At 39.6% G+C, this 22,679-nt stretch overlaps 1 protein-coding gene across 1 annotated transcript in view; it reads right to left on the bottom strand.

Moving 5' to 3' along the window:
- Positions 1–22,679, bottom strand: part of MANBA (mannosidase beta) — a 47,704-nt gene that overhangs the window by 9,448 nt on the left and 15,577 nt on the right. Inside the window, exons 6-14 of the mRNA XM_083835519.1 lie at positions 21,729–21,904; positions 18,606–18,716; positions 13,075–13,226; positions 11,906–12,023; positions 8,955–9,041; positions 8,225–8,392; positions 5,368–5,586; positions 3,471–3,635; positions 1,824–1,968 (exon numbers count right to left, since the gene is read on the bottom strand). Coding sequence (XP_083691645.1) covers positions 1,824–1,968; positions 3,471–3,635; positions 5,368–5,586; positions 8,225–8,392; positions 8,955–9,041; positions 11,906–12,023; positions 13,075–13,226; positions 18,606–18,716; positions 21,729–21,904 — 1,341 coding nt within the window. The remainder of the gene's footprint in view (positions 1–1,823; positions 1,969–3,470; positions 3,636–5,367; positions 5,587–8,224; positions 8,393–8,954; positions 9,042–11,905; positions 12,024–13,074; positions 13,227–18,605; positions 18,717–21,728; positions 21,905–22,679) is intronic.

The raw sequence follows: 22,679 nt of genomic DNA, 5'->3' as shown, positions 1-22,679 counted from the left end.
TCTACCACAGTGCCTAATTAAATGAATATTAAACCTTTCCTCATTCCACTGAGGGAACAGAATGAAACAAAGGGACAGCTGCATCTCTGCTCAGCTTCTTTTCTGCAAACTAACTTCAACAACATATGAATAATTCAAGTATTTGATGTATTTTCTACAATGACATCAGCACTGTACTTAAAAAGACATTTATGGTCTTCACAATCACTTCATCTATCAATACACCTGTCTTTACAAAGAGGCATTTTTCCAAGTATCTTTTTCTTCTGAGGCACTGAAAGCCCAAGATCGTCGGTAACTGCTAGAATCATAAAAATAAACATTGGGATACTTGGACTACAAGTACGAGAACAGAAAGTCCAGGAACATGACCATTATAGCTGGACCACTGTCTTAATGTTTAAATAAAATAGCCTGTTACTTCTACTACTTTGTTTTCCTTTCTTGGTGCCCGCTGTTTTGCTTGGATAAATGGAGAAAAAAATGAGAGAAGGACAAATGACTCTCAGAGAACTAAAAAGGAAGAGAGGTAGGGTAGGGCAAGCTAAGTTTCTAAAACAAGACCAAATGGCATTTTGTAATAAGGAAAGATCCAGAACTTAACACTATCTGGAAGTCACTAAGAGTTAAAGTGTACAAAACATGAAACACAGCCACTTCCTTCATACCACACATTCCTCTCCTATTTCTTATTGCCTAAGCAAGTTCTTTCTTCATATATCTGCTTCCTCCATTTTGGTGCTCTGAAAATAACATATATAAAAAGAATAAAAGGAGATATCACGTGCAGTTTAGCTAAATAGCATATTAGCAAAATAATTTAGCCACAAAGAGTGATTCACCTCACCTGACACTAAGTTAGACACCAAATCTCAGCTAGTCATCTTGCCTATAAAGAGTTTCTCAGAAGCTATGCTGGGTGAGAGGTATCATACAAAGTTCTGGTGAAAATCAAATTGTGCATTGAGAAGATAATTTCATCCCACTTATTAGACAGCTAAGGACACCATCAGATCATAAATCCCACCCTGCTTCAAAGAGGATCACAGTTCCATAGGTTTTGGACAACATGCTACTGCCACTGAAGGGAGTTGTTTTGATCGTTTTACCTCAGGGGACACAGTATCACCAAATTTGTTGGGATTATTATGGAAGTCATTATTTTATGCATAGGTGCTCTTTATCTTATCTCACTAGCTGTCTTTCTGTCCATTCTCATTCAGGGTGGCTAGGTGCTCACGTGCACCAGTATAGCTGAGCCAACTACTATAATCAGGGATTTCTAGGCCCTTCTGGAAATAAAATTTCTTAGAAATTTCCAATTTTAAAAGAATTTTTGCAAAAAATAAATACAAAATTTCTCTGGAAAATGGGGTTGTGCTCTCATTCTTAACCATTGCTGCTTCCTAGTAGGCAGCTTTATCCTTCTTCAATCATCTCCTTATTTTCTTTGGAGAAATCAGAATACCACTTAAATGACAAACATATTTTCAGGAATTAAGAATTAAATATAATTTTAACTTCTCTACACCAAACCTTTCGAAAACATTGTTATGAGTTGCTGGCTGCCAAATCTGAACCTAAAGAGCAAAACTTCCATAGGAAAATAATTGCTTTTTTCATTACCCTCTTCCACAGACTATTAGGATGATCCTGCGTAAAACACTTTTCTGGAAAGCATTTCTCAACGATGGACAGACACATGCTTAAATTGTGCAAAGTCACCAGAGAGAGAGCGCAGAGCCTTCCTTCTTATCCTGACATTTCCAGTTGAGCAAAACAAAGACTGACGGTGCATTTCATCAGACTGTTGCAAAACTTACCCAAGGAAGCCCACGAAGGTGCTTGCCAGATGTCATTGAGTTGCCAATACAGAGCACCCATTGTGTGACCTTCTCCACCAATTATTTCACTTTGACTAAAACGATAGAATTCAGTTTCTGTCTTTATACACTGAGCCTGCATCACCTTGGTCAAGAAATACATTTTAAAAATAGTTATTTTTAGTGTGCTTTACTTTCAAAGCATATGTGTATATATTGACTTATAAAACAGGCGTCGCAGCAACGGCACATAACTTCAAACACACGCAATACACGGTTCCAGTATACATTCAACATTCTGCACCCAAAGAGCAACCTCTTCTCACTTGCACTTCCACTTCTGTCCTGCCTCCCCACTTCATCTTTAATAAAACATCTTCTGTAATTTTGCATTGGCAACCTTCTCGACAGAAGCCAAATAACCTGTTATTTTCTTCACAAAGAATGTTACTAGGCCGAGGAGGTACTAAAGGAAGTCTCAAAATGAAGAGAAAAAGTACCTTTGAGCTTTCCTAAAGAAGAAAAGAACGCTTCTAAGTTAACAATTAGAGCCAAGTTTACTCTCCTTATCTGTTTTGCTATCATCATTCTGGTATTCTTAAATTGTTTAGCCTGTTAATGAGGCCTCAACAGACTTAACCCTGCAGAAGCTCTCATAGCGTTCTGAGTCAAGACCTCACAGTGCAAGTTTACCCCTGTTTTCAATTTCACAGCATCATCTATCCTTGTTCTCCTGTCATCAGTGCTTAAAGTTCCCCAGCTGTTTTGTTTTTATATAAAACTTGCTGACAGCAGCTCTCAAACATCAAAAACATAGTGAATGTGCAGTTATTCCCAGCAAGAGTGTTTCTGAAATTCTTGGAACACAACAAAAAACTAATAGCACTTTAATCTTGCTTAGCAACATTGAAAAGTTACTTAACGTTATTTATTAGTCACATAAAAATCACAAAGAAAGAAGAAGCATGAGGCAAGCTTACTTCAGATGAAGACCAACATATAACCTACTTATGAAAAAAACGAAGTAGATTCTCTAAAACATAAATATTAGAGTTCATAACAAAACAAAAGCTACCAATGGTCGCATTCACAGACAACTGCATTCTCTACAAATAATTTTGTTTCAAAAGCTAATGTATTTCTTCTGGCAAAATTGGAAATAATAAGCTTACTGGGACCACATGAAAAGCAAAACATACCCTGTCTACAACAGGGAATAAAACAGAGTAGCCCCAGGAAGAACTGTGTTCCAAGAAAAGTCCAACACATCCCTGCATGTGCCCTCCTGAGGACAGGGAACAAAGTAGCACATGCAGCCAGGCTTTCTCCTGACTGAGCTCATTTCTGGGAAATTCCCCATGAAGTATTCCAGCCCTTCTGTCATGAAAATTGCAGTCTCTCCAACAAATGAGAGACAAGCTAGTTCCAAATTAAACTGGACTCTCCAATGGTTCAATGCAGAATGTTTCTGCGTGACTGAACATTGTGTAACAGCACAAAATCAAAGAATCACGGAATGGTTCGGGTTGGAAGGGACCTTAAAGATCACCCAGTTCCAACCCCCCTGCCATGGTCCAGTTTCAGCCACTGACAGTATCTACATGGACAAGTACGAACAGCTCCTTATATTGAAGATATCACTGTTACCTGAGTGAGATAGATCGTATCTTTGAACTTTTTTATGGGATCTGTGGTCTGGGGAAGCTTGAAATGATATCCAGTCTGTTGAAGCATCTGGTCATTGCCATTTTCATGGTGCTGTCGATGGAGAGAAAAATTGCTTGTGTAGGACCAGTCCTCAGAGGAGGAAACCTTTTAAAAACATAAAAGTAATATACCTGAATGAAAACATGCATTGAATTCACATTTTGCAATTAATGACTAACAGGATATTCAGGAAAGGTTTCCTATTACACTCTGCTGACGTCATCCAAAACCTTTACCATTGGTAATACATTTCCGTATTGCAGCCATGCAGAAATTTTGAGTAAGTAACACCTTTTGCTAACACTCTTCGTACAAACACATGAAAACAGACACTGCTGTTGAACCTGCAAGAGTAATGTGTAGCTTACTGGCTACACATGAAGTTTATTTGTTCTTTGGTTGAGTTTGACCGAGGGACCCCAAAAGATTTCCTTGGGTTTGTGTCAAATCAGAAACACCATACATTAAGATGAAAGCATGTACTCTAGTCAAATATATCTAGGCATGTTTGGTGTCTTAGAAGGAAGGAACCTGCATTCTTTCCAGGTTTAATAAATATCAGAAGCTAGGAGGACTATAAATTCTAATAATACGCATTCAAAACCTGCTACAACAATCTGCCTCTGGAAACAAATGATCATGAAACAGGTTTGTTTTTTTTCCAACTAAGAACAACAACAATGCAGTATAGGTCACACAGCTATGACTGTTAAGCTTTCATTGTAATTACCATCTCTATAAAATCTTTTATTTAAATTCATTCATCTTAGGCTGGATAGATTGAAAAATTTTCATTGTCATTAATTTGGATGATTGTACTGATTATGCCCCAGACAATATTTTTTGTCCAGCAAACTGAAAGGAACATTCTGAACTTTTAGACACATGCACAGGTATCAACATTATATATATCTCTCTCTGAACAAATGGGCAAACAGCATCATGTATCTCTGCTTGAACTACAAAAATAAGATAGAATACACAGTACCTTGATTCAATAGGAGACAAAAACAAATCTTCTTAATTTTTTCTTTATGTATTGCATATAAGCAAATAACTTGAAAAAAGAATAAAAGGTAAATAAAAATAAAAGGTAAATAAAAAGGTAAAAAAGAATAAAAATCAATACTTTTTAGAGTTCAGCACAATTCAGCGTTGGTTGAGTTTCTTCTGTGTCTAATTGACACAGAATCTTTCAACACAGCCACTGAAAACAGATGCCAGGCTATCATTACTAAGCTATATATTAAATAGAATTGATATTAAAATTAATAGTCTTTAACAGTCTCTCATCTACCAGGCACAGCCACATGACTTTTTATTACTAAGTCACAATATTGCTTATCTTTTATAGTTCACATCCAATGGAAGAAGAGCCATAAAACAAGTAAATCTGGAATTAAGCTAGTAGCCAGGGTCAAGCAGTGCCTTAACATTTCAATCAATACAAGCTTCTCCATCTGAAGAGATCATAAAAAAGTGTCACTTACTCATTAAGAAAGGAAAAGATATTTTTAAAACTCAGATAATTAGAAAAAAAATATATGACTTTTCTTTGGCGTTCCTGTAATAGCAACGCTAATAAAACAACTGATTGTATTAAAGCTGGTTCCTCTTACAACATCAAGGCAAATATATTAACCACTGAGGAGGGATCCAAGTCCAGTTTCATCCCCTTCCTCCTCACCACTACACACTTCTATCCCACCTGCCACTTACCAGACCTAACACTGTATCAATCCAGCAGCAGTTGTGATGCTCTAAGTTTGTTGGGACGAGACCCACTGCCCTCACTAAATGATGGCAGAGGGAACAAAGTTTGGAAGCCCAGCCTTACCTTTTCCAGTGTACTGAAGGATGGCCAGGATTGAAATCCATATTCTGAAGCAAAACGAGTTTTAGGATACACTGTCCAGTTCCAGCAGTCACTGCTGTAGTCATAAAAGTGAGTGTCACCATAATGGGTATCATAAGGATTCTGGGAGAGCCAGCCTTCTTTAACTGACTCCACGCCATTGGTAGGACTGGATGCAACAAAAGGACGACTCTTATCTTCCTGGGATTAGAGAAAAGAAAAACAACAACCCACAACCCCTCTTAAAGTGATTGGCTTTTATCGTCTAAATATCTAGAACGCATTTTGAAAAGGGAGGGGGATGCAGGGGAAGAACATGCCTTTTCCAAAAATCTGAGTCACCACCTAGGAAACATTCTTTTTTGTGTCCTGACATTCATCATCTTTACTAGCTTAATTAGCTTCTTATTCCTGTTCCTGGAACACAGTTAGGCATGATATTGCTTGCTCTGCTGTTCTAAAGAATTTTCTCCTCACATCAAGAGATTTTCTATCTTTATATGCTTCTAAATTCTTAATGAAACCTATTTAAAGTGCGTCTCATGAAAAATAAACTCAAGGAACATTAATATTTGAATACCGTAACTTCTTTCCTTTATGTAAAATCATTACTTTTGTAGTGTTTTTGCAGCAGCAAGGCCATGATTTTTTCCCCTTGTTATTAAGCAGTTACCTGTATTTAGTCTCAACCAACCCAAGGTATTCTGCTACTAATGCCTGCATGGTAGCATTGCAGGTTATTGTCATTTTGGCTGGCTCTGCACGTCAAGGTAGATGACACTATATAAGGGGTTACATTTCAAATTATTCAGAGTGGCCTTTATTTACAGCCTCAGCAGATTTGGTATAATAAATCTTCTATCACTATCCTCAGTACCCTACAAAGTACCGAAGGAATCCTTCTGCAGGTATAATTCATTTATCCCTCTACTGGTAAGACAGAGGCCTGAATTACCAGTCACAAGATACTGCAATTGGCTCTAACGCAGCACAGCACTTAGACATGTAATTCATTTCAAGAAAGAATAGCCCTGCTCCTCACCACCCCGGTGCTTTTTTTTTTTTTTTTGAATATGAGTAATTGACAATTAACTAAAACAATTTATTACAGGATTTTCTAGGTTCCCCAAAGTCTTTAAGAGATACAGTTCAGTTCTGCTAGTAGTTAAGGGTTTCCTCAGCTGGTTTGTATTATACAGGACCTGAAATTACATCACTGTATGGTTCTTTCTGGCACTCAAGATAGTTAATCTATGTGTTTAAAATAAAAAACGTTCCCTGCTGGACAGCGACAATGCACAAGTGGACTGTAACTGACAAACAGTATCAAGCCAGAACACCTCACTTTGTGAAACATGCACTGGCCATCCAAACTGTTCAGCCAGCCTCTGAAACGCCACAGCATACCTGTACAGGCCACTTAGTGCAAAGAAACTACCTGAAATACAGGCATCTACATTCCTGATTAACACCTTGATTCTAAGAAGCAACTAACACTCAGCATGCATAACTTCTCAGAGCAGGATCCTTTTCAGCAGGTTCTTTCAAACCCATCCCTTGTTTTTATTATTTCCCTGTATCTCTGTCTTTCCAGTAGAAAGGTACTATGAGTTCTCAGAGTACAGCTACTCTGACAATGCCAGTAGCCTCTAACAAGCAATAACATTGCTATCACCTACATACTGTTTGCCTGCCTTAGTGCAAAGGAAGCATCAGGTCATGAGCCCCAAAACATAAAATGCATCTCATCATCAAAATGACAGAGGTTACCATCAACCTGGGGTATTATCATACCCTGAAGTCAGTAACATCAAGCTGTACAAGGGATAACTGGGTTAAAAAAAGGCCACTAACATTTTTAGATTAACAAAACCTCATGCTCTCTTATTGAAAAGGGAATTTCTAACTACACAAAACACTTGCAATATTTTGTCATTCTACACATCTCTTAGCCAAAAGGAGAGCTAAGAATATCACTTGGGTTCAAGCATTGTTTATAAGTCCTTACATATGCAACATCAATTTGGCACTTTCAAATCAATTTCACTCTGCATATGCAAAAAAAAAGTTAGTTAAAAGTAGATTCTACAACGTAATGAAGAACTGCAATACTTCCAAGAAGGAAGAAATAAAGCTACAAGAACTGTGCTGAGTAGTGCCGAATCACAGTAGGCATCACCACAGATTTCAGGTATTTCTGGTTTGCACGCTCACAGTTTAAGTCTTATCTCAAATATTTTATTTTGCTTTCATATACTGTAAAACATCATTAGCCTGTTTAAAACAAAACAAAACCACACATCACAAAAAACAATATAATGACCAAATGGCATGGAAAGGACAATGTTTGGTGTAGCTTTTGTTTAACATACTTAAGCCAAACACTTCAGTCAAGTACTAGAAGTGCACACTGGACAAATAGTATTTTCATGAATTTTTTCAACTACAGTTGAAAAGCTTAGGGTTGTTAAATCCATCATACAGTATGCTTCAATAAAATCAGGATAACGGAAATTGATCATCATCTAGATCAATTAATGGGCAAGCTGATTTTTGTCCATTGCAAGTGAAGGCATTTTGTGGAGCAAATAAAATAGGAAAGAGTCAAGACTGTCTACACTTTCAGGTCTTCTTTAACATATCACGGAGTCATTTTTTTGTTTTGTTTTGTAGATGACCCTTGAGTTTAGAGTTGTTTACACAAGCTTGGAAAGTACAATCCCTCAATAATGTGCTGTTTTTCATTTCCAAAGAGAATTAAAAAAAAAAATGCTTAAATTACAAACACTAAAATCTTTTGCCAAGCCACATTCCCCCCTGGTTTCTTGAGATTACTTACAGCAAGAACTATTTCTCGGATGTTCTTCACATACAGCAGCACGTAATCTTTGATATAGACTTCTCTGTCAGCATGTGGTATGGAGAACCAGTCACTTGCAATTGCTGCTTCATTTTCATTGTTACCACTCCACAGAATAATTGATGGATGGGATTTTAACCGCCTTACCTGAAATACAATTCAGTTTCAGTGGTTAAGCAAAATACAACTCTTAGAAGTAATAAAAAAAATCACTTTGTTATTACTTGAATTACAAGTCCACTTGCATATTTTACATATTCTGAGTCTACACTCACATGTTTTTATCCACACTTCACTATTCCCCCAGCTCCAGATCAGGCTTAAACTTTTGTATGCTTGCATAAACTTTTAGTATGCCGACACACATTCATTATACACACACGTGTAGCTCCAACCGCTTCTACTCAGCCACATGTGAAGGGTAAATTCTGTGCTAAGGCACGTTACTACTGTGAGAGCTCACTCTCTCAGTGGATGCTCTTTAATATCCTTGAGAGGAGAGCAGTTTGCACGTGAGGAAGGCCTGGACCTCTGCTTCACCTACTACTCCCACAAGTAAGTTAAAGAGGATTTACCAAGATTACCTTTTGTTTCAGCTACCTAAATTAACATTAACAAATACTTTCAAGTGAGCATTTCTGGGAAACTAAATTATGCAGACACTCAATCAAAGCCAACTTATGCAAAATAAATCACATGGACAAAATACCTGATGAGAAACTTCTGCTCTTACTGATTCCAAGTAATTCTGGTCAGTTGGATACAGCGCACATGCAAACATAAAATCCTGCCAAATCTATGAGAAATAGGAAATAAAATAAAAAATCTGTTAGCAAATAATTTTCCATGCTTGAGAAAATAAATGTTTATTTGGATACACAATACTTTGTTCAAACAGAAGTTATTTATATCAAAGAAAATTAAACTGAAATGCTGTATTCGTTAGTTTTGGAAAGCATCACCAAAACAATCGCATTCCCTATGGCATTCGGCATGTGCATACTGTACCGTGTTTTTTCTCAATATAAAGAGTTACAAAATATTTACTCTTAGGAACTAGAGCCTGACAGCCTTCACTGATCAGCAGAATATTTCTCAGTAAGATGTACTTCAATAGGTTTCTGTGGAATAAGTAGAACCCATGCATTGCTCAAACATTAATACGGGGCAGTCTCCAGCTAAACAGAGCAATTTTGTATTTAATGCTTTGCATATGTAACATTAAAACCCCATTACTTGTTAAAAGAAGAGAGTAATTCTTCTGATGAGGTATCATGCATGCTTCAAGTGTACTGCTTAACAAAACACTTCCACACCAAATGCACAAACTGATCTTAAAAAGAGCAAATCTTACTCAGTAAGAGGGGCAGAAACAAACTTTAACAGCATGCTTCTCTTTCTCTTCAAAGAAAGATCAAGTAGACCCTGGCAGAAAACAGCAAGCCTTTCAATTCAACAATGAACTCTGTCATTTGTACCTTGAAGGAGATTACAAAAAAGTGGAAAGGAAGAAGCCCAAAGGGATGGGTAGGATTTCTTGTTTTACCTCTTTTTTTTTTTAATGCCCTAACTCTGTACTGTCTATCTGAAATGTTAATGGAAAAATCTCTTGAAGGAGTGCATTAACCTAAAGGAGGGAGTCCTTCCCAACGGACTACACTTTTCTGCACACCATACTACATATATAATGAAGAGATCCAGCTCAGCTCCTCATACAGTCGTGATTTCCTTGCAGTGGCAACATGCTTTTCCATGACTTTTTCAGTGTACCATACCCCAGAAAACCTGGAGATATGGAAGAAGGCAGGGTGTATGTATGTAATGCATCCATAATTGTTACAGTCCCACACTCTAAGAAAAAACAAAGCTACTGCTGAAAAACTACTCAGAATCCTTCAGTGACTGTGTGGAGTCAAAGCTCTCGGTACCAAATTAAACTCTTTCTTTCACTACTTCCCTCGGTGAGCTATTACTGGTTTTCCTTAAACACAGCTTGACTCTAATGCTCTTTTAAGCCTTTGCAAGACCATCAGAAGGAATAAAACCAAAAGCCTCCAGCACCGCTCCGCTCCAGAATAAGGGTCTGATTTTCCGCATCTACTTGCTATTCCGGCTGCTAAATAAGATCTAAATCTTGCATTGAGCACTGCCCAGGCACAGATCTACGTGGCCTACTTAGATGCACAGTGTCAAAAATGAAAGAACTGCAAGTGCTCAGAAGCCCTGAAAAAATCAGGGCATTCATTCAGATGACTAAAATAGATGTAACTACTATTTTTTTTATTTATTTTTTTTGCCAAGCACACCCAGGAGAAGGCAGCAAGGTGTCAATTCTGTTTTCCTTTTTTTTTTATATGCTGTAGATAAAGACCATAAACATTTCTTGGGATTTTAATACCAGATGCATCTCAGCCTTCAATCATCCAGTCCCTATTTCATCAAAGCTTATTAACATGTGCCTCCAAGCTCATATAATCAAAGGTACTCATCTAGGATTATATACGTTTGCCATAGGTGTTCCCCTTACAGCTACATTTATACTCAATTATAGCTTGTTCAAAAATGGTCCTTTAGATAAGGCCTTCCATGCTCGGTGTACAACCAAATGAAACTTTTTTTTTCTTAAAAAATTTGAGTACAATATATATATTTATCTTGACTACCCTTGTGAAAGAGAAAATACTTTTTAAAGAAATAAAATTCATTTCCCCAGCAGGGAAAAACATGAGTACCTTCCATGGTGTTTTGATTACTGAGAGGTAGCTTTAAGCACAGAAGTCAAATTGTGCAAAACTTAAATCCTCACTGAGGTCAGATTCCAAGGCCTTTGCTCTCAACCTGGGGCATATACTGAAGTGCTCAGATTTTTCAGCAGGGCTATTCTCACACAAGTAAGTACTAAACACAGCCAAAAGGCCCCACAGTCTGGCTGCAGTGCAAAAAATATTAGTTGAGCTTGTCAATAACCCCCTCCCATGCACTATTTCAAGTCCCTGTTGCTGCTTACTCCAGGCCTATAATCCACAGAAGTTCTTCTTTCATGCTCATCAACACAGTGTGAACATTGACATCCTGCATTAAGTGACATCACTTGTACCAGTCCCTCAGATGTTCATTATTTCCTCTCAGTCTTTCCCAAGAGAGTAGGAAATGTAGAACTGTGGAGAGGTACAATATAGATAGATGATGGTTTTGGCCTGAGAAGAGATAGAAGACAAAGAGCTAAAGGCACAAGCCTCTAGCTCTGATTTTGGAAAATGTAAGAGTGCAGGAAAGACAGTAGAGAGGAAAGGAAGGGAAAATGGGAAACTGAGGTTCTGGGCTGGGAAGGGTGGTGGGGAAAAGTAAGGAACATAGAGTTGTAGCCTTAATTAGAAGAGAAAATACAAGTTGGGGTTCTAATATAGACTCCAAAATATTACTATATCACTTCCAGTTTCAACAGACATCCTCACTAATGAGCTATTTATATATATTTAAAAAAATCTTTTAAATTATTTATGTACACACATATGTATCTATCAGGCTGGTAATCTATGCATCCTTTGGAAAGATGGCTAGAACTTAAGCATTAATTCTCCTATTTTGTTCATTTAGAGTAGACTTTAATTTGCAACTTCTTGTCCATTTTCAAATACGTGGTCTGTATTTTTGTTTTACCATTATTCCTAGTTCATCGCAAATATCGTAAAAATCATCTTGCTCGTATACTCCTCCTCCCCAAACCCGAAGTGCATTCATGTTAGCATCTGCTGCAGACTTCAAGAGTAGCCATAATCTGTCAAATACAAAAAGATTTATACATGTTTTGTGAAAGTGTATCACTTAGGAGTTTCTACAAAAAAAAAAAAGTACATCATTAGCAGGCAATCTAAGATTTATAACTCTGATAGAAACCAGACTGTTTTGATACCTTCTAATCCTGTATATTAGGAGAGAGATCTCAAAAACCAATTTTTTTGTGTAGAAAAAGTTACTTGGTCCTGTTAACTAATAGCCAAAATAGATGGAGTGGTACATATAAGAAAGTGCTTTTACAAAAGTAGTGGCAGAAGCAGATTTGGAAATGTCCATTATTGATCAGGTTGCTCTCTTCTTCTTAGATATTACTTGCTTTAAATATCTATCATTTGAGTTGAAATCTCTTTTAAACGTGTTTGGAAATCTATATTCTCCTCTTAAGGTCCACAATGCATTATGAGAAGGGGGAGAACAGAGACTGAGGCTCTGAATCTCATTATAAGGGATTCAGGGCCTGTTAATTTTCCTTATTCATGCGGGCAGCCTCTAAATTACATGTGGATACACAGTGTGCTGAGGCATGCCCTGTCATCCAGGTGCTCCACTACCCAGAACAAAGCTAGTCAAAAGTACACTGTGGCCTCCACCCTACCTCTGGCGTGCCACGTCTGTGAAATCCAAGAAGCCTCCACCAGATATGGGAAGAGCAAGAGGCTGTTTGTGCATTTCTCTCTCCCTGTACTAGAAGGGGTGGGACATGGCTGAAGTGCACCTCCTCTGAGTGCCAATGAACATGTCCCAGGCAACAGGATCAGAGAGCCTGAGAATTATCCTTAAAAATAACAGAAAGGCCAGTATCCTGTAGACAGTAAAAAAAAAAAAAAAACCTTCCCAGCAGCTGTTGCACCTCCATACCTTGGACATCATTCCAATCCTTCAGTGTTAATTAACCCTTAATTCTGAGTTCCCTGACCCGCAACAATTTGTCCTACCATAGGAGTCCCGGCCCTCCACACCACCCTTTGATAGAGAATCACAAGGAGGAAAAGATGACCCTTTATCCTAAGAAAACATCAAACGTGGCTTACTTGTCATAGGTCACTCTGTCCTGGAAAGAATCTGCTGGAATCCAATTTGAGCCCTTGATGAAAATGGGTCGGCCATTGATTCTGAAGTAGAAACTCAGACCTGGTGACCCAGGAATAGGCTCCTGAACGAGTTCTACTGTCCGAAAATATGCCTGTAAAGACATGAAATTTAGGTTTAAAGCAGACAAAAATAAAATAAATCGAGAAAACTATGAGAAAAGTGATTTAGCTGAATAATAACAACTAAGAATTTGTCAAGAAGTCAAAAGACATGGTCTTGTCTCTAAATTCCTGCTTGCAACGCACTGTGGCATGGCTAGAAAGAATTCTTCTGATAAACCTATTCACTTCTGAAAGTTACTATCATATTAAGAGAAGTAGGAGGCTGGAAACGGAAAGAGAGTACACAAATGCACACAAGCGTGTGTGCATGTATTTGTGTGCATGTTTGAGACAGATGCATATTTTCTTCCTGCAAAATTCGGTCAAAATTCCAGCTGGGGACCACTGAGAGGAATACAGCGGTTGCATTAGATCAGACACACCATTTAAACTGCAATTTTTTCTTTACGGAAGAAAACTGCAGGAGCTCAGCTGTAGGTCTTGTCCCTGAACAGCATTATTCAGGTTCATGCAATAAAAGCAAAATCATCTTCTTTTGTTGCTCTGAAATGAGAGCTTTTAAAAGGTATGGCAATTAAACAGAAAAAGACGTGCAAATACAAATACTGGTTTGGAAGTGAAGGCCTCTCTGGCCATCACAGCCGTATATTTGAACAGCATGCTCAGCTACAAGGTTTCAGAGAGACCAGTTCAGCTGAACCACCACTAGCTCCGTGTAAGGTATTAAAGGTCATTCCAGATAAAAGCACATCCTTTACAGGTGCCCTTTCAGCCTAATATCTGGGACTGCGCACTGCAGACAATTAAAAACTAAAAATCATTCCTTCTTCCTGCAAGTGGAAAAAAAGTTCTCAGGAAGTCATTCTGGGCATTTTAGGGGACTTTATTTCAGCCAAAGTGATGCTGTGGCTCTGTTGGGTATGCCTATTGTCCCGACGTATAGATAACACTGCAGTCATGACACAACATTTACTGGACTGCTTTAATACCTTGTACTGAGCCCTTACTTGCAGAGGTGTCTTCCCTACCTGCCACGGGGCACGTGCAGAGCACCTGCCGTGCTGGGGTCCCGAGCAGTTGCAAAGTTTCACAGAATACCTCTCTTTCAGGAAGAGTTTAAGAGTTCTTCTTCTCCCACATCCTTCTTGCACTTCAACTTATCTAGACCAGAAATAAAACTCTTCTCTTCTGGTACCCGTTGCTCATTGCCACAGGGAGAGGGCTGGGAAATTAAATGAAGTGAAGGAAAGCAAATAGCAAATTTCAGCCAACACACACGCTAAGCAACAAGCCTGGGTCATCAGGGCAGGAACCCGAGTGTTTTTTTTCCTAGGCTACCCCTGAGCTAACAACCACTTCTTCCTCAAATGACTATTTGCTATACCTTTTCAAAAGGTCAACTCGCAGAGCACAGGCTGTTCTGTCTCTGCCATAGGCTACAGTTGAGACAAGTATCTGTCAGTACACCCGGCTAAAATTAACCTAGTTAAGTGCAACTGATATACCTGTCTTTAGGACAAAATGTAATTATTTGTTTCACACACCAAACAATTCTGCAATTCAACAAGGGAGTGACTAATCCCACCATGTGACTATTAAGTTTGCAGCTTACTAAAAATCATGCAGATAGACAGAAAATTATTTCCAGTGGCAGGAAAGAAACACACACACAAAAAAAAAACACTGCTTTTTTTTTCCTTCCTCTGGTGCCTCTTAGTCAACTGAACAATAATTAATTAACCCCCTGGACAGATGCAATGCAAACTACAAGCATGAGTGAAAACCACAGATCTCTTACCTCAAACTGAACACCTCCGCATCATGGCAGTGACCAAAACCCAGAAACTTAAATGGAAAAAAAAGAAGGGGGGGACTTGCCCAAGCCCTGCAGTGTTCTTCAGCACTGCCCTACAGAAAACCTACAAAATCAGACCACTGAGAGGACACTTCTGACTACCTGACCAATATTTCTGTGCACGTAGAAAAAGCACACAGTGTGTCCTGCCTTATCTTTACCGCGTTCCTGTTGCATACCGGGTCAGCTGAATACAGACCAGCACGCTGAACTGAGCTCTGGGACAGGAATCTTGCACCTATTCATAGAATTTCACGTATTTATTTTAACATGAGAAGTTGAATTAAAAAAAAATAATAATAATCATGCAACTCTCACATTTCCCCTAACTACCGAACACTACAAAAGAAAAACTACATTATGAGTACCGCATTAGCTAAAAATCTCTGACCTTCTTCCAGCGAATTAAATTACTTGTGAAAAAAACTCCTTAGTCTCCAGTGCATTTTTTTTTTTTTGTGGCACAAAATGGAATGGGATTTATAGCTGGGGCTCCCAAAGTATTTGGGATGTCCTCTTAATGGATGTCATCAAACAGGCTGGGATTGCCTCAGAGTACGTTTGTAATGGAGCATTTATATTACTACCAGAAATAACGTGATACTGTTTTACTCATGCTCAAGTGGAACTCAAGCAACTGGCCAAACCAGAGGCAACTTGAAAGGCTGAAAGCCCCAGCCAGGACCACCCGGACAGCACAAGCACAGGGAAAAGTTCCTCAACCCCATCTCACACTGCCAGAACTCAGTGCCTTTGTGCTCTCGCTCCATTGCTCCCCAGGGACCCACCTGGTAACGCAGCACCTCTTCCTGCTGCAGCCTCCTTCTGCCACGTGGCGTAAAAAGGGCAGAGGGAGACGAGTAGGATCTGGCGTGCTTGAGCACGCGCCTTTCTGGCTGGCAACTTTGCAATCTGGGTGACATATTTTGATCCCCAAGGACTGAATGTTTCTCCTAGTCTTGGAGCATGCAAGAGAGGCTTTCCAGCCACCGAAGACCATGCAATCAGCTGGTTCTCTGCACTATCAAGAGACGGATACCCGTCTTTTTAAGTCACATACGAAAGCTTTGTACCCAAGTGGCCTGTAGATCACATTTGGCACTCTCAGATTTAGCAACCGGAAAAGTAACAGGGATGAAGATGCCCAGAGCTGTAATAAGATCAGAGAATGCCTCAGTGATCTAATAAATTAGCAAGCAGCATGAAAGCAGTATGAAAACTACCAAGTCAAATTAAAAGACTTCTGGAAGTCATGTTAAAAGGCCTGAGGGAGATAAGGGCGTAGAGGGAAGGAAGGAACGATGGCTGAAGGTTAAGATTCAAGTTCTGAAAATAGCATCATGAAATAAAAAACTCTGATCGTGTTGTAGAAATAAGCATACAGAAATATGAAGAAACTGAATCCAAAAGCAAATAAATGCCTCAAGAGGCAACGAAAGAGGTATTAAGTTGCTTTTCTTCTTGCTGTGCCTACATCAAGGAACTTACCAACAGCAAACAGAACTAGAACTCTCTCAAGAAAACCCATTTCATGTTAAGGTCATTTCTGGCTATGACTTTGTCTCACATTACTCTGAGAAACAAACTCCAAACCAAAGTATTCAAATGGAAAACCAAAACAAAAACCAACCTTGTCCTGGGTATTGGCTTTATTCTATTTTGGCTTTCCGCCACTCCCAACGACAGTAAGTAGGTACTTCCTCAGTCAGAGATTCCTGGCAGAGCTGGCTAAAGCCTTAGAGATCTCCATGAGTACAAACTGGGAGGCTTCCCAGAAGTTTTCCCAAAGGATTTGCTAATGTTTTGAGGTTACTCTAACATCAGAAACCAGACAGCAGTTCCTGCTAAGGATAGCTGAATCTGACGTAAGACTTCACACTGCATGTTCTTGCACATACAGCTCTTGCCCTTTAGTGTTTGCCTGTCCAAAGGTATACAGATACTCAGAACTCATCCAGAGACATCCCCCTTGAGAAACATTGCATCCCTATTATTTGCCTTTTTAAAAAGAGGGGGGGGGGGGAAACATATCTCACTAGAACGCAGCACTAGGTCACCAACAGTAATCTCACAAGAATTTTCAGGAATCTCTATCCCTGGCTTATTATCTCCTAAACTACTCCAAGTTCTTATTAAGCTATATAAACATTGCTAGTCCTGCTGACATGAGAGCAAATTGAGCTAGAAAATGAAAAATAATGCTTATGGAGCCATTTTCCACTCGTATAGCTTGCAGCAGGGGAGCGTCAGAATCCAAGACAGAGCTTCGCAGAACACACGAAGGATGACCAGACTTTGCACTACGAATCTATAAACACTTCATAGGCTGCTTAATTTATAATGCACGCTGTGTGGTGCATTTGCCTTTTTTCCCCCTCTTTCCCTTTAAGGAGAAAAAAAGAAGAGGCTTTTGAGTATCATTTGTAGACCATGAAGTCCTTGTGGCCATATGCCACAGGGCTCTATGAAATACCCTGATGCAATTACCCTAGTGGAATCAATTCATTTCCCTATCACTGTGCAGGTTTCACACAATAACAACACTGCTTCCCTTTCTACAGGCTTTAGAGCTATATTTCCTACAACCTGTTTTCCCAAGCACAATGCACTGTGTTTATTTAGTGTGTTTTTTCAATTGTTTCAAAATTATCTTGCCAATAATAGCAAAGAACTACTATTAGGACTTCATAATCAAAGTAGCCCTATAAAGACTATGACTCCAGAAGCTACTGTTTTTTGTAAGATTTTTCACATCAACAAATGTTACAGTGAATAGCAGCTTTAGGTGCCTGGTGACCAGATCAGCTTTTAGTGAAACAATGCACATCAGAACCACCTAATAAACGCGTACATTTATGTCATTGTTTCCACATGTTGATGGCATAAGGGACCCAGTTTAATTTATGTGATTTTTTTATCAATAGATTGTTGAAAAATACTTCTTCTAGGCTTCTTAGTAACAACCATCAGATAATTATGCAGCCAGTGCGTTGCAGGAACCCTTATGCAAATATCCCTGAATATTACTTTTGTGGTCACATTTAAAATGTTGTCTTTTCTACAACCTGAAGCACATCTGTCACATTCTAATAAGTGAATGTATGTTAGCTTTTTAAGAATATAGCTATTCTGCAAATTAAAAAAAAAAAATTAACAAGAAAAATCTTGGTAACAAACCTTCCTCTTCACATCATCTATAGAAATCTAAAAGGGCTTTTCTACGCATGACACAACAATGTCACGGTGATATATCATGTTTAAAAGAGCCTTTTTCAGAGGTAGAGAACATAAGTAAACATCTTTTGTTTTCTGAGGTCTCCAACTAACTGTGAGGCATTTTCCAGTCCAAATGCAAGTGAAGGCACCCATATGGGCTAATGCTACCAGAAAAGAGGTAAACATATACTGTGACATTAAAAAGCTCTTGTTTCTCATTACTGCTTCCATATGTATATTAAAATCCAGTAAAATAATTTAAAGCTATAGATACATGATATGCAGAGCAGATGTTCTAACAGTGCAATGCCAGCTAGAACCAAGCCGAAGGGCTCACCTTTGAAAATTTCTCAATCTGGTATCCTGCCTCCATGATGAAAGTTGTTGTCACGTTATATCCAGTTTGGTTTCCATGTCCATTCGGCCACCAAGCTTCCACTGTAGAACTCTTGAATACAGAAGAAGAAAAGTCAAAAAGTTGCATATGAGTTGGAGGCATAACATGCACCCAGGAGCACAGCTGCCTTTGAGTGAATTACTACAAGCCTCATGAGTTTATGTGCCTCAGCTGAGCCATGGTAACTGGGATCCCTCCAGCTGCAGCACTCAGGTGAAAAGAATTCAACGTGTGATTTCTACCACTCAAATCCAGGCTATCACTTCACCTTAAGTCCACAACGGGCCATGAGAACAAACACGCACACACACATCTACCCACTACCCTTCAGCTGAGGTACACTGACAGAACATTCCTCCAAAACTCAAACATCTAAGTCTCAGGAGTAGACACTGCTCACTAGCCTCTGTATTTTACCTCTCCTCTAACTGGCCCTTTTACCTACTGTATGTAACATCTGATACACAGAAGTGACACCTTTCAGTTGTGACCATGGTAATATGTGACCAGGCTGTTTCATTTATGTCAAGCTTTTCAGTCAAATTAGAAGTTTCGTTCCCTTTTCAGTGCTTTCTGCTTTTTCTCTGTGCTTCCTGATCACTTCAATGGTACTCCATGATTTTCACAAACATAAAAAACTACTTCTAAGATGACAGAACGATTTAATTTTCCCATTCTTCTAGCCACTGAGGGTAATATTTATGTAAAGAATTTCCTACGCTTCTTTCTATTTTCATTCCAGTAGCCTACTTCTGCTGCTCAGTCCTACTGCCAACATTTCCCAGTTGAATGCACAACACAAAAACAGTGGAAAGAAAGCAATAATGCATGCAACCGTACAATGGAGGGATCAGCACTGAATAGAGTCATGAAAGGAGTGCCTCAATCTTTTCAAATAAAACAAGGCCAGAGAGCAGCCCAACAATACGTTTTGCTGTAGCCACACTTGGACGTAATCATTAACGTATCTCCTAACATTTCGGCTTCCTTGATCTGGAGTTATCATAACTGCATGTGCTGAAGTACCGATCTCTGTGTGGCAGGGGGGCAGGAGGAAGCACAAAATCAGCGTGTGCCCCAGCAGTGAGGGCGCGTTTGCAGCCGCCGAGCATTGGCCACAAGTGATGTCACCCCCACGCTCACCGTTAGCTGATCAGCAAAACGCTGGCATGTCAGCAGCACGGCGCTCTGCGAGGCAACTGCAGGAAGACCCGCTACTCCTCTCAGCTGACAGGCACCACTCGAGCATCTGCTGGCTTTGCAACGCAATCTGCAATGAACTCTCAGCACATTTCTGGCGAGGTCTCGCTATTTAACATGCACCGCACGGGGCCGTTGCACAGAGCAAGGGCTCCGTTAGGCGCACCAATACGTAGGAACACATTGCAGGGCTTCTTGTAAAATCAGCTGCTGTGAATTCACGCAGCAAAGCCCTTTGTGTACAAAGAATAATAAAACGCTGTTGCCTCTGCTCTGAAGGATATGCTTCCTCACAAACTTGCACGTGTACCCCACTTACAGATTTCTTCTGAAGTTGGGGACAGGGTGGTTAAATAAACCAAAATCATTTTTGCAGTTTCATATTGTAGTGCCTGCTTAATGTAATCCCTGGAAAGGCTAATGATCGTTTGAAAAAAAATTGGGTATTTGTAATTACTCATGTAACTTGCACATCTGATGACAACAGTAACAAAAATCATATGTTTGCATGTCTTTTTGCTTTCATGTCGAAATAAAACAAAGTCATCAGTATGCAAGTCACTGAGCATGCATTCTAAGACACAAATATCCTGCTCGTCTTTAACACGCTCTTTCTCCACTCAAACAACTGACAAGAGAACTTGAGAATACACACACAACACATTCAAACTGGGGAAACAAATGCAGAGTTACACAGCAAAAAAAATAAAAATAAAGGCCAGCATAACATACAGAGGTCACCGAAGAGCCTCAGATGTTATTACCTGCTAGGAAAGCCCCCAGATTCCCACTCACAACACAGCCCTCACCCATAAACCTAACCGTGCCCTGGGGCAGTGAAGCTGACCGCAGCTCCCTTAGCTGCTTGGCTCCGATGGAGCAGGCTCAGCTGCTCTCAGGCTCAGCTCCGCATTGTCAGCTCCACCAGGGCCTCACTTTCGAGCAGGAAGGTGAAGTTCATGCTTCTTACCACTGCACTGGGCTCACTGGCTAATTCAAGGCACCCACCTATTTGTTAGCACGAACAGATAACTCTGGTTTTCTTCACCATCTCTCAAGCCTAGGCATCTTTTCTTAATTATACCTATAAAACTCAGCACAGTTTCTAAGAAAGCACAAACAAAAACTCTACAAGTGATATAAGTGTTGGTGAATTAAGCCTTCTACCAGATCATTTCCCAGCACTCTCTGAAGGTGAACAGACCAATTCTTCCCTTTTCCATCACTGGGGGAGTATACCAAATTCATTGTTTTTCAGTTGGATTATTTCCTCATTAGAGCATCCTTTACCTCTGAAATTTGTCTACCTAACGGACTAAAAGCCAATGTAAGAAGTACTACTCAACAAAATTTCCACCAGCTTTACTGCCAGTCAAGTCCTTAACAGGGTTCTTTTGTGTTTATTTACCTGAAAGGGCATCTACCGAGAGGTTTGGGGAATGTTTCCTCTCTTTCCTGTGAGAGTCATGAATACTGCAGTATATTCTAGTCCCAATCAACCTGGTAAACAACAGCATAGGAGACAAGATACCTATTGACAAAAAAGTGACGTGACACATGGTATCCAAAAGTTATCTGCCTTAGCAGCTTTTCTTACAGTGGCCAGTGATGATGTGATCTTTGTAATAAGGGAAAGGCTTCACCATCTCTTTTAACACTGAACTACGTAGCTCCACAGAAACCAATTTTAACAGAGGAAAAAAATCCTCTCCTATTCTCCAAGGGGTACAGAACTGTTGTTAAAGTCAGGAATAAAGAAAGAAAGGGGAGGTGGGCCTGTAGCTGATATGGAGGCAGAAGGACCCATTGGAAACCAGGCAAAACAGTTCGCGTTTGGTTAGTGCTCCACGCGAACCTCCTTACCTTGTTGATGTTTACAAGCAGCACAATGCTGCCTTCTCCAGGTTGAAGCTTCACACTGTATGTTTGCTGTGTTTGCAGCTTGGGAATGTTCACAGTCACAAGACCTGCAATTGGCTTGGAGCTGACTACATCAAAGATGGACTCGATTTCAAGACTCCACTGCTGAGTGCTCTTTACTAAGTAAAAGGGGAGAAGAAATGGGAATATAGAAATTGTGTTTATACACCTATTAGTAAACATGATCGCCCATCAAAGAAACAATTTAAATACCTCAGATTAAATTTAACAGGTTTTGGGCCGTGTTTGAGCCAGACCTATAGGGTTAATCTTGCTTAGTGCATTTGACATCTGTGTTTACATTTGCTGACTTGAGAGGAACTATGCAATGTGATTTTTCTTTTATACCTCACTTTTTTTTCATTCCAAAGCCATCCAGGCCTTTTACAGAGTCCTGTACAAAAGTCAGAACATGGCACTAGTCACTCTTTATTATTAGAAAGGGTTTTTTTCCCACCAGCTCCCACGGACATTATATTTGCCTTTCGTCAGCACTCATATGAACATGGTACTCTTTGGGAAAGATCGTAATCACAGGGCAGTACAACCACTTTTGTCTATGAAACAAAAACAGTATTAACAGAAAATGAGCCCAATTCATCCCAGAGTCACTACACAATATGAGTGGAGTTATGCTGGGGATGAATCGGGCCCATTGTGTCTAGACTTGATGGGTTGTTCCGTTATGCCCCTTTTGCCACCAAAATGCGATGGAGGAAACAAGTTAATGACTTGCCTGAGACATCCCACAGCTACCTGCGATTCCTCTCCTTTACAGAACAACTTACTGAATAAGGCAAGACAGGGTCAAGGGTACTCAAGACTGATGTTTACATTTCCCACTAACCTCAGCAATTAAGTTATCTATCTAGAAGCACAGCCTGGGTAATCCTG

The sequence above is a fragment of the Anser anser genome, assembly GCF_964211835.1.
Source record: "Anser anser genome assembly, chromosome: 4".
NCBI classification, from domain to species: Eukaryota; Metazoa; Chordata; class Aves; order Anseriformes; family Anatidae; genus Anser; species Anser anser.
This window is presented reverse-complemented; position numbering and strand designations above follow the sequence as displayed.